Raw genomic sequence first — 17,159 nt, 5'->3', positions numbered from 1 at the left:
CGAGGTAAAATTTTTCTTTACATTTAGTCAACTTGCCCTCAAGATATCGGTCGTTGAGCTTAATGGTGAGGAAATTATGGTTTTTCACAAATAAATATAGTGGTGTACTCTGTTTTACAGTTGTATGACAGTTAAGGTGGCATTAACCCTCTTGTCCCAATATGCAGTATACAAGGACAAAACAGGAATTAAAATCAACAGGAGAGGTAATATAATTCATAATAAAAAGGAGGTGTCATTCCCACCATGGGCCACATGGAGGCACATGATGCTCTCAGAGCAGCTCGGGTGGGTGGAAAGGGGGGAGGTTGGTGGAGAATTTCATTAGGGCAGCACAGCAACATTTTTATGAGGTCAATAAACACTTAACTTCCTCTCAAGCCAATTTATCAGCCGCCTCGTTTGACCGTCCGCTTTTTCCGTGTCGATAACAAGTGTCTAATACATGCACCACGGAGGAGGGGTTGGTTGGCGGGGGGCTAAATGTTGAATAAATATAGAAATATTAGGCTCGTGCTAATCTGGGAAAGAGATGAGCGCTGATAAAAGACTATTATGCATGTCTGGCTAATCTTAATAAATGAGCAAAATCCATAATAGTTCATTTAAAGGGACCCTGCCAAGCTGAACATGTTTCTGGTCTAGACAGAATGGATACAGTGCACACATTCTGAAAAAAAAGATTGAAAAAAAAGAGCGAGATAGAGAGAGAGGGAAAGAAAGAGACAGAGAAGAGAAAGAAAGAGGGAGAGACAGAGAGCGAAAGAAAGAGAGAGAACAAGCGAGAGAGAGAGTGCGAGAGAACAGTTGGCAAAAACAAGGTGACTTTACCAGCAATGTGCTGCCCTCATTTGCGTTTTGTGTTACAGGAATGAGCGGTGTGTCGGAATCCAAGAAACGGGGGCCCTAAGTCACCAAATATGTGGAAAAAGCCCGCAGGCTGTTCCACTTCCACAACCTCCCTCCGCCATCTGCGCCCCAAATTAATTTTAGCCGCTGTTGTGCGTTAAGATCACAGGAGTGGCACGGCAGCGGGTTGGAGACAAAAAGAAAAAAAGCGAGGGAAAAAAAGGACAATTTAAAGGGCGAGCGGAGCCAGCAGAGATTAGGAGCACAGAAAATGACTTGTTTTATTGTATTTTACAGGCCCGGGAGGCCATGAAATAAAAAGATGTCAACGGCGGGATAAACAGACATTCCCGTCTGAACTCCCCCCCACCCTCCCTCCACTTTGGATTCATGCCTCAAAGCCCCTTTTTGTCTCAAAGCCAAACCACTCGAGGTGACCCCCATTCATGCTCTTAAAAGCAGAGGGCAGCCAAAGAATGTATGAAAAACTTAAGCCCTTTGTCACTTCTGAAAACAGCAGATTTAAAATGACCTCTACTGTTCCTTCCTCGCCCCCTCAGGGGGCTTCGCTCTCATTAGCCAGCAGGTGAACGTGGGCTCGCAAAGTCTCCAATAATAACAAAAATTAAAGCTGCAAGCAGCGATGAACGGGCTCTTACACTCCTTTTTGTGGCGAATTCTCAAAATAATCATCCAACTTTGATGCCAAGCTCTGCCCACATTAGATAAAAGAAACTTGACAGTTTAGCATCGCCCATCTGTCTAGGATATCTGCTTGCATTTGGGGCTCCTATGGTCAAATTCCCGAGTAGGAATTCATCAAAGTCCTGAAATTTGCCCCAAAATGTCTGCTTCAAACCAAAATAGATGACTTTCAGTTAAATTTTGGGCATAAGTCCTTGAAACATTTTTGTGCATCCTATTTTGATAGACGTGCAAAAAGCCTGGCAAGGTTTGGTGTCCAGGGATATATATTTTTTTTTAATAATCGGTGGAAGTGCTCAACAAACTTTGATGCCATGGATGACCCACATTACATGACAAAGGCAAAATGGCTTCGGAATTTAGTAGTGCACATGGCTACCAAACTTCATGTCGCTAAATGAAACCAACGTGGGGCCTGAATTTTCTACAGTCTACTGAGACAATTTTGGCCCTGAAAATAAGAAACGAAGCAACTTCACACTACATGCTCAGGCCCTAAAAAAACTGCACACGTGCAGCATATGTTCTGCATCTGCGACAGAATGTCATTAATTTAATTTGCTACACCCAACGATTTATTAATCTCGGCGGGGCGCAGCGTTTTGGTCGATAGCCCGTCACACGCGGCTAAGTTTGGGTAACGCTTTCTCATTACCACGGGGAGAGAAGAAACCTTTGCCGGAATTCCACACGTGAGGAAAATCAGCCAATAATGTCATTCAGGAGCTGGAATAAAGATGTTAGAAACAAACCCTACCGTACTCTTAAATGTAATGGACTTCACTGGTAAATAAATACACACGGGACGGTGCTAAACAAGCGATTGCTTAGCTACGTATCCATCTGTCTATTATAGCTGCATCTTCGAATTTGTTGCGTTTTGTTTAATTTTAAGAATATATATATATATATATATATATATAAAAAGATGATACATGTTTATTATTGTATAGTGATGGTAGGTGCCCGTCTACTTATTTATACAATGACCTTTAATGCTAAAGCAGCATTTAGGCGCCAACTGAATCTACCAGCGCTATGTTCCGAGTATTTTCTATAAAAAGTTCTAATTGTTATTGCTATTTTTAACAATTTTAAAAATATTTCATTTTATTTTAAGAATTATATTGTAAAAATTAAATCTCTCATCATGTGGCGATTCTTGTTTTTTAAAAAAATGGTATGTGTTAGCTTTTTTAAATTAAAAATAAATTAATATTTTTTAAACTAAAACTAGAAACCTAGCAAGATATTTTTTTTAAGAATTAAGTCTCACAAAATGCAGACATGGTTTTAATTATAAAAAAAGTTTAAATATTTTATTTAAACAAAATAGTAAAAAAAAAAAAATTTAACTCAACATTTTGAGGTACACATTTTGATTTTAATCTAAATACAATTCATGTTTATTAATTTTCTTCATAATGATGATGATATTTTTTTTTCATTTGTATCTGCAAAAACTCCAACCCTATCAAACATATATATTCATCAAAACAGTTTTAATAATATTTTTTGTTTTATTTTTAAAAATTAAAACTAAAATCATTTGGAGATGCGTGTTTTTGTTTCTATCTAAAGAACAAAAATACAGACAGTATTCATTATTATTGCTTTAAAAATATTAAATATGTATTCAATATTTTAAACTAATTTTTAAGAATCAAAATAAATAATTTGTAACCATTTATTGATATTGTTTTGCAGCATTGTGTCAACTAAATAAAGTAATGCAGTAATGTTAGCACAGATGCTAAGGGAAACAACTACAGGTGTCCTGGCTGGCCCAGCAATATGATAGCACTGCAGTCGCAGGTTATTTAGGCTCACCATGGCGTCGAGAAATGTACCCTTTCCCTCAACGTGAGCCATTGCGGCATCCCAGTAATGCTGAAGCTGCTCCTTTTTGAGGTCAAACTATTACATAGTGTTACTTCAAGGAACGTCTTGCCTGACTGTGTCTTTCTCTGCCTTGCCGCTGGCTGACAGAACCAAAATGGCAAGTAAGATTGCCTCTAATACCCTTTTCCTGCAAGAAACACACACACACACACACACACACACACACACTCTGTGATGTATCTGCAGTACGGCAAGGACGAAGCAAAGAGATGCTGACAAGTGCAAGATAGCGCTGACTAACACACACGCACACACGCACTGTATAGTCCATTACTATTCCCAGCGTGAGCTGCAAATATAGTTTGTGATGCTTTTGTGACATCCATACGGCGAGTTGTCAATAAAAGACCCATGTATCGGAAAGCATTTTATACACTTGGCTGGTTTTTTTTGAGCGATTGCGACAATCCCAGCTCTGCTTTTAAAATAGCAAAATGACTCGGAATGGCTTTGCATGTCGCCATAGCAACATGCATCCCCGCCTGATGACACGAAAGAGAGAAAGAGAGAAGTATTTTACACTAAAACGACAAGATTAAAAATGTAGGAGTTGTAAAAAGGCGCTGACCTGTATCAGAAAAGCAGTGGAAATGGCACACACATGGGTGCACACACACGCGCTCACTCTCTCACACACACACACACACACACGCACGCACGCACACACATAGAAAAAAGGCCAGTCTATTTCAAGGTTATTGATGCCATCTTTTTCATGACCTCATTTTTAATTCCATGCGCAGCAGCCCCGCCTGACAGCTCATCTTGGGGAAGTTTTTTTTTTTTTTTTTTTGGAATAAATATCATTAAAGCCTCGCCAGCTGCAGCGGCAGACCCTCGCTTTATTGATTTCTTTCTAATGAACGAGTCGTTCAGTGAAGAAAAAAAAAAAAAGAAGGTACACTTACACTTCGAGGTTATCTGCTGTTCAGCTATGTTAGCGCCATTACACCTGATTGGTGCCTCCTCCCGGACGGCGTTAAATACGGTCATTACGTCGTTCGCGATATCCTCGGAAACCAGTTCATATGATTGATATGATTCAAAAGGGAGATATGATGTAAAATTTACTTTTAAACAGCTTGTATACAAATAGTAGGGTCTCTGGAGTGCCTGCCTGCCCAACAAGTGTGAAATTGAACAACCGAGTAAAGCTTGTAGTGAACTGCCTATTTGCCAAAATGAGTCTGTGAGAAAGCCCCTTGTAAATTTTGCCAGATTGTGATGACAAAATTGAGTTAATTTATTATAATACCGCCCCCACACCTAGTTTCTCCACCTAGGACTTGGCAGCTAGGCTGGGTGAAATTCTGTCATTTCCAAGTGAAGGCCAGACTACGCTATCTGAAAGAAAGACTACTGTGTCAAAGCCAAATGTTAAGCAGAGCTGTATTGAGTTTTGCTGAATGCACAAATTAGTGTTGGCCAACAGCGTTTGTGCATCTTAATAGAATATGGTAGAACGGTTTATTTCAGTAGTTTGATTCAAAATTGTAACTCAAAGATTATACAGACTGATTAAACACAAAAGAAAATATTTTTTCTGCCTAATTTTTATAATAAAAAATATTTTGGCTGAAATGTGATATTCAAATTTCTTGAAATGGTGGGTTTAGCTGGAAGCTATAAGCCCTGTCTAATATAAAAGTTTTGCTTTCTATTTCTTGTCACATCTTCGTGCCAAGGAACTATGTTGAAGTGAGGGGAGGAGCTTCATTTAGTCGGGCCATAGCCCTGTCAATTGGTCACTATATGTTGCAGGCATAGATAGATGAACAAAGATACATTATATGTAGCAAACCAAGATAACCAAGATAACAACATACAAAGCAGAGCTATGTATGTGTTAAGAGGTGTTAATTTATGGAATAATTATGAAACTGAATTGAAAATGTGGATGTCACTTGCTTTGTTAAAAAGATATAGACAAAATAAATAAATAAATAAAATACTAGAAAATATATAAATCAGGTATAAAAACAATTTTTTAATGTTGAAACACTTGGTGGTGTTAGCTTGTTTTGTAATGAAATTGTATTTTTATTTTTTTGTTTGTTTTAAGGTTGTCTTACCGAAGTCCTGTTTTTTGTTTTCTTATAAATACGTATATATGTACATAAAGGTTTATATGTTTAGTAAATGTGCATAAGATTAATGTGCACATGTATGTTTTGGGCCTGTTATTTGACACATTTATATAACTGTATATGAATAACCTATAGTTGATATGATATCAACAAGGAACAAAGGGTACTACAAGGTAAGTTTTTACTACTTCCTACTCTCTTTTGTTTTCGGGGACATAAACTGTGCCGAAGGATGACATTTTCTGCACACTAATGTGCTGGGGCACTTTGGTTAGGAATCTCTGGTTTAAAGTGTACTGTAATTCTTGATTTTTGGGGTTATTTGGACTAAAGCATGTCATAAAAATTTTATTAAAACACCTAAGAACTTCTTTAAATGGCGATAAAAAACATGTATCTTTTAAGCATTAGGGCAGAATATGTATTACTTGGAGAGGTGTGAGAATATTTTGCACTGTAATATTGTTGCTTTGTGCAGCTGAATCATTGTTGTGCATTGACTAATGATTAAAGGTGGAAACAAAGACACCTCCGGGGCGCAAACGCACAGTCGAGCACGCTCGCAAACAACCTCATTCATCACGTGGCCCCGCAATGTTTGCTGAGCTAATACAAGCCGACTAATTGCCCTCCGAGCGGCTCAGCTAAAATGACCGTCGAGCATGCGGCCCAATGCCAGCCGGGCTCATCCCCGTACCGCATGCGTTGTGGATATTATTGCTTTGTATGGATTCAGCAATATTTCCTCTCAGCTGTCTTCCATGGCATCATAAACACACGTAACACCACCATTGCACCTCACAGTACAGTTTTAGGCCATTTTACATAAACCCTGGAGAGGTACCTACTCATTCAACCTTTCCCAAAGACAAATTTCAGCACTTTCAGATAAAATGATGCACTAAATGATGTATTAATCACAAATTCCCTGCAAAACTACCTTATGTTCTTTCTTTACAATCAGTCATGTAGTTATAGTTATTAATTGAAAACTAAAAAACAACAACAACAACAAACCCATCACCATGTAGCAGTAGGCAAGCATATTATGCACCGTCTGGAAAAACACTTTTGCAAATAAATATCTTCAAAAATAAAACTATCATGAAACAGTATTAAGCAGCATATTATCCACGGTCATAAAGCTTTTCAAAAATAAGACCACCGTGACATAGTGGCAAGCAGCATATTATGCGCTGTCTAAAGTAAAATCGTTTCAAAATACGTTAACAGCAGTAAGCAGCATTTCATGAACTGCCTCATATAAAGATGTTCAAAAATTACTCTCTAATAAAATAAATAGTCGAAAACATCAGGCCACCACGGCATAGCGGCAAGCAGCATGTCATTCACTATCACAAATGAAGATGTTAAAAAATAAGACCATGCATGCACGGTCTTCAATCATTATTATTAGATTTAAAAAAAAAAAAAAAAAAAAAAAAAAAAAAGCACATTACGACATAGCGGCAAGGAGCATATATCATGCACTGTCGCAAACAAAGATTCCAAAAAGCCCATTGTGACGAAGCACTAAGCAGCGTAGCATAAACAGTCTTCAATAAAGTTTTTTTGTTTTTTTGTTTTGTTTTTATAAATTAGGTCTTCATGACTTGGCAGCATGCAGAATATGATGCAGTTTTCATCATAACATAGAAGCAGCATATCCTGCACGGTCATGAATAAAGGCTTTTTTTAATACACCTATCACAAAATAGTAGCAAGCAGCATAGAATGAAATGTCCTGAATAAGGATTTTCAAAAATAAACCCAAGGCACCATATAATGTACTGTCTGGAATACAAAAGTTCACAAATAAACCTATCACTATATAACGGCACACAGCATATCATCCACTGTCTCAGATAAAGTATTTTAAAATGCCACAACACAACAACACATTTGTTTAGGCAGGCCTTCTAGTTTTTTCTTGTATTAACTGTAAAATGCGTCATGTTATCTTTCAATATTTTATTCAATTACTATGTGAAGCACTTTGTGAGTCCTTTCTGTAAAAAGTGATATATACAGTAAATACACTTCGTCAGGTACAAGAAGCATAGCGTGCACTGTTTTGAATACACTTCCAGTCACACGCTTCCTAGAAAACTCACTCTTGACTGTGTGCTCTCCACTGAGTATGAATACCCCATATGGTACGACTGACAGGTGTGTGTTTGTGTATATATGCGTGCTTAAATTGTGTTGATGCAACACACAGCACACGCTGGAGGGCGAGACAACCAACTGCCTCATGAACGACCGCTTATGAATTTATTGGGAACTTCATTTTTCTTTACCCTTGGGAAAGTAAGTGTGTGCAAGTGTGTGTGCGTGCGTGCCATAACCGTGAGCCCTCCCTCCGGCTCATGCCCATATGCTTGTTTTAATTTAGTAATAGCCTCTCCGATGATGATGATGATGATGACGACGAGGAGTTGCTGCAGTGTGTTAATGGTGTAATGAGATGAATAGATGACATCAACTGCTCTTTTCGAGAGGGAGTACTGTACGTGTGTGCGCGTGTGTGTATCCATGCAGGCAAGTGAATAATTCAAAACACTGCGCTAAATTTCGAGCTCTTAAATCACTTGCACTGGCAAGTGCGGGTCGGAGCTGGCAGGCTAATTGGTTCCTCAGAGCCGCCAAACAGATCAATTCATCGGCAGAAAAGAAGTAAATCTAATCTCATCAAGAATTGATTAAGCTCCAGAAGGAAAACATTAAGAGAGCGTTTGCCTGTGTGGACTCTGACTGTTTGTGCAGCTCACAAGCTTACAGTACCTGACACATCCTCGTGGACTTGATTCATATTTAGGCTCGCATTACTACATTATCCTTTTACATGTGTTGAATGAAGTTAGAAGGTTAGGACCACATCTGTATATCATGAATAAATGTACCCAATGAAGAGTTCAGTATGCTTTTATCTGCATTAGAAATGTTAACTTGTGAATGTAAGACTAACCAATTTTTAATAATCCATCCATTTTCCATACCGCTTATCCACACTAGGGTCGTGGGAGTGCTGGAGCCTATCCAAGCTACCTTCGGGTGAGAGGCGGGGTACACCCTGAAGCGGTCGCCAGCCAATCACAGGGCTCATATAAACAAACAACCATTCGCATATACATTAACACCTAGGGGCAATTTAGAGTTTTCAATCAACCTACCATGCATTTTTTTGGGATGTCGGAGGAAACGGAGTACCCGTATCCCGTATTTACATTTGATTAAACAATCAAATACGAAAATAAAATTTATAAATGTATTCATCTAAAATATATTTTTGATTTTATTTATTAAACCTTCATTATAGTGTAAACAAATATGACAATTACATAAATGTATATTGTTTACGTGTCTTAATACATTGATATACAGATTTATAAACAAAAATATGCAGTTGTAGTGAACAGATCAAATTAAAAATTCATGCATTAATGTTTAGTAAAATATTCATTATAATAGTTAAACAAAAACAGTACAAAGAGTTAAACAAATAAAATAAAGTATATTATAGCAAATATTTGGCAAAAGTAATTTCTATTTTTTAAATGTCTTACTACAGTTACATATATTTTTATGTACAGAAGAAAATATATAATGCAGTATAATTCCTGTCTTTGTCTTAAAATATTTTATTGTCACATATATTAAATTAAAAGTTAAAATGCATAATTCATTGAAGTAAATAAATATTATTGGTATTTGCATTAAAATAAAATATTCAAATACTTTGACTATACAAGATAAATCATTTTTTATTTCAAGTTTTTTTTCTGCATGTTTGCGGACCTTTTGACCTCTGACTTTACTGCCGTTTTGCACATTCCTAATTGCAAGAAAATAGTTTGCGTACGCAGACATAAGGGGATACAAGAAAATATGTTGCCCAACCAGCAGACTCCTGCGTGTTTTCCAGTGCACAGCGACACAACAGCCGTGATACCAACTAACCTCTCGTAGTGTCTGCGCGTGCACGTGGCGGCGCTGGTGCTGCTAGGGTTGCCACCCAGTTCGTCGTACACATGCTTCCATTGCCTGCGGACCGTGATCTGCGGGGGGGGGGGGGGACGAGCACACAAATGAGTGATAAGATGACAGGTAATGTCAGAAGGGATATTAAGGAAAATATGAAAGGATATAAAGGGAAGGGGGGTTTGAGAGACATAAGTGTGTGACATCATTGTGCTTGGGGAATGACTGACTCATAGAATTCAAGTCTTCATCTCATCATGTCGCAGTTACTTTTTCCTGCTGGGCCTTACTTATTACATAACGCACACATTAAATTTATGGTAGTGGTTTTCAAACAGCGCTCCGCAGGCCATTTATAAAACATTATTATGTCGTATCATTAAAAAAAAAAAAAAAAGTGGGTATGTGTGTACGTGTATATATATATATATATATATATATATATATATATATATACACACACACACACACAACCCCAATTCCAATGAAGTTGGGACTTTGTGTTAAACAAATAAAAACAGAATACAATGATTTGCAAACCTATATGTTCAACCTATATTTAATTGAATACACTACAAAGACAAGATATTTAATGTTCAAATTGATAAACTTGATTGTTTTAGCAAATAATCATTAACTTAGAATTGTATTGCTGCAACACGTTCCAAAAAAGCTGGGACAGGGTAATCTTTACCACTGTGTTACATCACCTTTTCTTTTAACAACATTCAATAAATGTTTGAGAACTAAGGACACTAATTGTTGAAGCTCTGTAGGTGGAATTCTTTCTTGATGTACAGCTTCAGCTGTTCAACAGTCCAGGGTGTCCGTTGTCGTATTTTACGCTTCATAATGCGGCACACATTTTCAAAGGGAGACAGGTCTGGACTGCAGGCAGGCCAGTCTAGTACCCGCACTCTTTTACTACGAAGCCACGCTGTTGTAACACGTGCAGAATGTGGTTTGGCATTGTCTTGCTGAAATAAGCAAGGGCGTCCATGAAAAAGACGTTGCTTGGATGGCAGCATATGTTTTAGAACAAAACGCATGTCATTACAGGAATAAAAGCCTATTTTTATTTTAAGAACAAAAGGGCTATTTTTTTCAAGCACATACAGTGAACCCCCATTTAATGTGTGAGATATGTTCCAGACCCACCTGCAATAGGTAGAACAACTCTGTAATAATGAAACACATAAAAAACTGTTTGAATAGTTTTATTCCTGCCACACCCTTTAATTCCATTTAAAAGTTTTACAACAAAGAAACTTATTAAATATTTTTAAACACATTGTGAACGTAATTGAACACACAACAATGCTTTTATTTAATTGTTTTCTAAAAATAGGAATTTGTTATTGTCAATTAAAGGCTTTTTTTCCAAAAAAATGGGCAACTTTTTAAATCCGAAGGCATTTGGGAATACACATGATCGTTATGTTTAATTGGCTTCAGGAATAAATAAAATGTTTGAGAACCCCTGCTTTATGGTATTGAAAAACACCAATCAAATCAATCAATCTGGGACATTTGGTCAACTTTGTGGAAAGGCCATTTTTTCTTTGCGTTGCATAAAGGTGTGTTTGGACAAGTTTGATGCAGAAGAACAAAGTAGAAACAGAGAACAGCGATGTTGAGCCAGCAGCGTGTGAAATACTCCATGTTTTTTTTCCACTTCCTGTAACCTTAACGGCCACGCATCCACATACTTTCTTCCAAAGGGCGCCACGTGAAACACGAGAGCAGATCGGAGGCTTTTAAAAACAGAGCCGCTTCCTCTTTCGATGACATCACCAGTCTTTTAGGGACCCAGTTAATGTGTCTCTGTGTGTGTGTATGGGTGGGTGTACGACACACTTTCAGGTAAATTTCACATAGTACAGTGTGCTTTCCCATAACAGCGCCGGTTTGGAAGCAACAGAATCGTTTTCCCCAAAAGTGAAGGAGGGAGGACGGAGGGATAGAAACAAGAGGAGAAGGAGTGGAGACAGCGCGGAGGGATGGACGGAAGGGTTGGGTTATTATATGAGCACATATGTGAACACTTACCAGCTCATATCCTCCCAGCTTCTGAGCTGCTTGAAACATGGTCCAAAGGTTGACTGTGGGTGCACACAAACAAGGAGAAGTGAGGAATTCTGGGAAATGAAGTTCTTACTGCAGGGGATAGAACAACAACTGGTGGTGTAAAAGTGACACACACAAAAATAATTATATAAAAATTTACATATTTGTAATTGAAAATTATATTTAAAAAAGAAAACTAAATATTTATTCATGTTTATCATGAAAAATATTTTTGGATTATAAATAATTATTGTAAAACAATTTTAGGAAGCATGAATAAACTGAAAATTTTTTATTTTACAAAATATTAGTACTTTAACAAATAATATGTATTCTAAACACATTCAAATGTCATTATCGACGCTGTGGGGCAGAAAGCTCCTATGTCCAGATTTGGTCAATTTCATATTTTAAAAAAAATCGATACTATTGGTCAGTCACCATGTGGGTATGTTATTTTTTTTTTACTAATTATTAACCGATCTTAAAACCTTTAATGTACAGTTTTCTTCTGCTATATCACAGTTCATTGCAGTTTTTTTTAAGCAATTGTTTTTTACAGTATACTTACTTAGTGTAATGCCCTTGCATGTGGGAAAGGAGAGCCAGAGTGGCCAATGCACTTTTCAGTGTATTGAACGCCATGAGAACAGCATAACATACACAATGAGCATGCTGCTGTTGCCCACAGCTTAGTCCAGACACTCGCAGGCAGACTCGCAAACGTCACACGCCACCCAAACAGGCCCCGCCTCTTAAAGGCAGATGCATGTACACAGACACCACTACTTTCTCTATGTTTAATGCCTGCAATTTGTATTTTATTTGGAATGTTATCAATGTGTTTAAAATTTTTGTTTAATCAGTTTCAATGTGTCTAAAACGTGTGCCGGGTATAAAAACTAATTAAAAACGTTTTTATATATGGCTTCTCTGTCATATTTCAGATTTCCACCTATTATGGGTGGGTCTGGAACGTATCCCCTGCAATAAAATGGGTTGTATAGCCAATATTTTAAGTACAATTTCAACATTATTAATAGTCATACAAGTACAACCCCAATTCCAATGAAGTTGGGACGTTGTGTTGAAGATAAATAAAAACAGAATACAATGATTTGCAAATCATGTTCAACCTATATTTAATTGATTACACTACAAAGACAAGATATTTAATGTTCAAAGTGATAAACGTGGTTGTTTTGTGATTCAGTGCACTACGGATTGTTTTAGCAAATAGCCATTAACTTAGAATTTAATGGCTGCAACACGTTAAAAAAAAAGCTGGGACAGGTGGCAAAAAAGACTGAGAAAGTTGAGGAACGCTCATCAAACACCTGTTTGGAACATCCCACAGGTGAACAGGCTAATTGGGAACAGGTGGGTGCCATGATTGGGTATAAAAGGAGCTGCCCTGAATTGCTCAGTCATTCACAAGCAAAGATGGGGCGAGGTTGACCTCTTTGTATAATAGTCTTTGTATAATAGTCGAGCATTTTAAGGACAATGTTCCTCAACGTATAATTCCAAGGAATTTAGGGATTTCATCACCTACGGTCCATATCATCATCAAAAGGTTCAGAGAATCTCGAGAAATCACTGCATGTAAGCGGCAAGGCCGAAAACCAACATTGAATGCCCCGTGACCTTCCATCCCTCAGGCGGCACTGCATCAAAAACCGACATCAATGTGTAAAGGATATCACCACATGGGCTCAGGAACACGTCAGTAAATACATGTTCGGCGCTACATGAAACTTGAAACTCTACTATGCAACGCAAAATCCATTTATCAACAACACCCAGAAACGCCGCCGGCTTCTCTGGGCCCGAGCTCATCTAAGATGGACTGATGCAAAGTGGAAAAGTGTTCTGTGGTCCGACGAATCCACATTTCACAGTTTTTGGAAATTGTGGACGTCGTGTCCTCCGGGCCAAAGAGGAAAATAATCATCCTGACTGTTATGGACGCAAAGTTCAAAAGCCAGCATCTGTGATGGTATGGGGCTGTGTTAGTGCCAATGGCATGGGTAACTTACACATCTGTGAAGGCACCATTAATGCTGAAAGGTACATACAGGTTTTGGAGAAACATATGCTGCCATCCAAGCAACGTCTTTTTCATGGATGCCCCTGCTTATTTCAGCAAGACAATGCCAAACCACATTCTGCACGTGTTACAACAGCGTGGCTTTGTAGTAAAAGAGTGCGGGTACTAGACTGGCCTGCCTGCAGTCCAGACCTGTCTCCCACTGAAAATGTGTGGCGCATTATGAAGCGTAAAATATGACAACGGAGACCGCGGACTGTTGAACAGCTGAAGCTGTACATCAAGCATGAATGGGAAAGAATTCCACCTACAAAGCTTCAACAATTAGTGTCCTCAGTTCTAAAATGTTTATTGAATGTTGTTACAAGAAAAGGTGATGTAACACAGTGGTAAACATGACCCTGTCCCAGCTTTTTTGGAACGTGTTGCAGCAATAAAATTCCAAGTTAATGATTATTTGCTAAAAACAATAAAGTTTATCAGTTCTAACATTAAATATCTTGTCTTTGTAGGGTATTCAATTAAATATAGGTCGAACATGATTTGCAAATCATTGTATTCTGTTTTTATTTATGTTTAACACAACGTCCCAACTTTATTGGAATTGGGGTTGTATTACTAGTAACAAAGCACTCCAAGGCCGAATTAACACTGCAGGTCCAAGTGCCCACTTCTTCTTTAATGCCTATACAGTGCTATATTGCGGTTCACCTCTTGCAGATTCAGTGCACTGCGGATTATTATTTTTTTAATATTCATATCGTGCATAATTCGCCACATCACTAGTTTTCAAGTGTATCTGGATTTCTTTTCTTGTTGGAAAATAAACATTACCTACCCTAAAACATTAAAACTGTTTAAAAAAATTTTTAATGAAAAAACTACCTAAAATTAATTAAAACATATTATAAGGAATATAATGTCTCTATTGTAAAGTACTGCTGTGCATTACTGGTTGTTAAAGAGTTTAAAAGGTGTTCAACAGTACATAGAAAGTGTTTATAATAGTATGGTAGAGGTTAATAGGAGTGTGGGGAAGATAAGAGTCTGGGGAGGTTCATATAGATCCCAAAAGTATGTGGTCGCTACTTTGCAGATTTCACCTATTGTGGCGGTGGTCCCAGACCTAACCACCGCGATAAATGAAGCATTACTGTATCCAACATATGTAGTTAGTTAGTTAGTTAGTTAGTTAGAGCTCTCAATGCCATGGGGCACATTAGGCCGCAATTGCGGTTTCTGTAATCTGTAGTTTTTTTTTACGTGTAGCCGTGACACAGATTCCACCTATATACTGTAGCCTTACACTGACAGAACACATGAAACCCGTATGACCAAACACTCAAATTGCACTCCACCAGCGTCAACACCGGGCAATGACAAAACTGAAGTCAACAGTCAGAATCATCTTTATTTGCCAAGTATGTCCATAAAACACACAAGGAATTTGCCTCCGGTAGTTGGAGCCGCTCTAGTATGACAACAGTCAATTGACAGAGAAGACGTTTGGGACATCAAGACATTGACAAAAAAACAGTCACTGGCTCCAGTTTTTTTTTTTTTTTTTGCTTGGTGGGGGGGGGGAAGCAGGGAACATGTGTGACTGTTTGATGACAAGTACATTTGGCAGCTCCTTCAAATTGTAAGTCACCATGTGACTGTATTTTAGTTTAAATAGTTACATCCACACACTTGTGGCTCGCACAACAAGCTAATGAGGCATTCTACATCTTCACTGAGTGCTCCACCTGTCACTCGAATGAACCATTCTATTTGCATGAGAGAGTCTTTTGGTCACAAAAAGTGGCAGGCCAAGAGTCCTATCAAGCCAAAAGGAAGAGGAAATAGAAACCTAAAAAAATAAAAGCACTAAACAGCACTGAAGATGACTTAAAAGAAACAACTACCATGACTTCGAAACACTGGCCAAAAGTAGTTGGCCACCCTGGAGTCCTTTCTGTTTTGAATGTCTGCACTTACTCAACTTTATTGATTTGCAAGCACAAAATAGCTAATACGCTTTATCAGATTGCAAGTGTTGTATAACACATCACTAAAAATAGCCTCGATGGCTGCCTGTCTTTGAAAAAGCTGAACCACAATTTCGCCACTAAACATTTGTATTTGCTTGCTGCAACATCATCATTTAACATTTTTATTTGTTGAGCCAATAAATACCACACCGAAAAAAAGAGGAAAAAAGGAAGGCCTCGCTGGGAAGAGAAATCCATCAAAATTCAATCTGTGCTTACACAAAGCATTGCATTTGTCAAAATGACATTTTCCTATCTGCGCCTCTGACAGCATTGATTTTTTTTCTTCCCTTTTTCCTTCCCTCCTTTTCCTTCCCTCCTCCTCCTTCTCCCTGTGCTGGTTGGAACAACAAAGACAGCGTGCGAGCTTTTCCATGATTGAAGTGAGCACTGCGAGCATATTGTCTTGTCTGACTGCATGATGGACTATTTAAGCAGCGTGTTATGCATCGCCTCTAATTACCACACTGGACCCACTGCTGCCTTCTGTGTGCGTGTGTTTGTAAAACAGAAAAAGCAAAAAAGTGCACGTCTCTCTCTTTGATGTCATGTCATTCAGCAATTGCTTCTGCTGATTCCCTCGCCAATTACGCCACCGGTAAGGACGGTGAAACAGCAACACAATGCGGGCCGGACGCCGCCATGGCAACACAAATTGGCAACCATGTTTACAATCTGATAATCTGATATATTGTATGAGGTTTCAGGCTCTTCGCTGCACTTCCTCGCTTTGGCAATACGCTATTGTAAAGACTGCTGGGACTGTTGAGGCCATTTGAACTCTGTAACAAACCAAAACAGGAGCACCCACCGAGGCATCTAATCGTCTGAGGTTAATTTAAGGTTGGAGTCCTACCACAAACGTGTAACCTGCACAGTACTACAGATGAACTCACTGGTGATTAGCGTTCCAGTACACTCTGATGTGTGGTTGCTCCACAATGTTGTGTCTGCCCATGTTTATGCCATTTTCTCTTCAATAACATTTTTTATTTCATTTTGAACTCCACTTTTACATCACATACAATGTATTACATGTCAAACAATGTTTAATATTATTCCAGATAGCGTCCCAGGCACAATTTTTCAATATCACATGTATAGATAGATATGCTATAAAAGAGTTCTAGCTCCACATTAGACATGACGCACTTTGGTGGTCCCATTCAGACTATGAAACAAAATTCCACCGCAGCTTTGAAATGTGCTTTAGGGGGAATTGAGTTTTTACATTTTTTTTCCAGATGGAAACAGTGAGACAATAGAGGTTTTTGGTGTCATATAGTCAAATCCATAATTTTTTACTGTATGCTTTAGAGCCACAATATTAGGTACGCCCATATAAAATATACTATCAAAACATGTTTTTAAAAAAAAGATTATTCATAGGGGGGAAAAAAAAATCTAAATCACAAATATATATATAAAATATTGATAAACACTGGTGTAAATCTTAATTTATTTCATTTTTAAAACGTTTGCTGA

The 17,159-nt window shown here is 38.1% G+C and overlaps 1 protein-coding gene across 1 annotated transcript in view; it reads right to left on the bottom strand.

Annotated features, from left to right (window-relative positions):
* arid5b (AT-rich interaction domain 5B) overlaps positions 1–17,159 on the bottom strand; it is a 125,810-nt gene that overhangs the window by 15,683 nt on the left and 92,968 nt on the right. Inside the window, exons 7-8 of the mRNA XM_061689873.1 lie at positions 11,574–11,626; positions 9,504–9,601 (exon numbers count right to left, since the gene is read on the bottom strand). Of these exons, the coding sequence (XP_061545857.1) occupies positions 9,504–9,601; positions 11,574–11,626 (151 nt within the window). The remainder of the gene's footprint in view (positions 1–9,503; positions 9,602–11,573; positions 11,627–17,159) is intronic.

This window comes from Phycodurus eques, chromosome 11 (genome assembly GCF_024500275.1).
Source record: "Phycodurus eques isolate BA_2022a chromosome 11, UOR_Pequ_1.1, whole genome shotgun sequence".
Taxonomy (NCBI): Eukaryota; Metazoa; Chordata; class Actinopteri; order Syngnathiformes; family Syngnathidae; genus Phycodurus; species Phycodurus eques.
The sequence above is the reverse complement of the archived record's forward strand: the minus strand, read 5'-3'. Positions and strand labels throughout refer to the sequence as shown.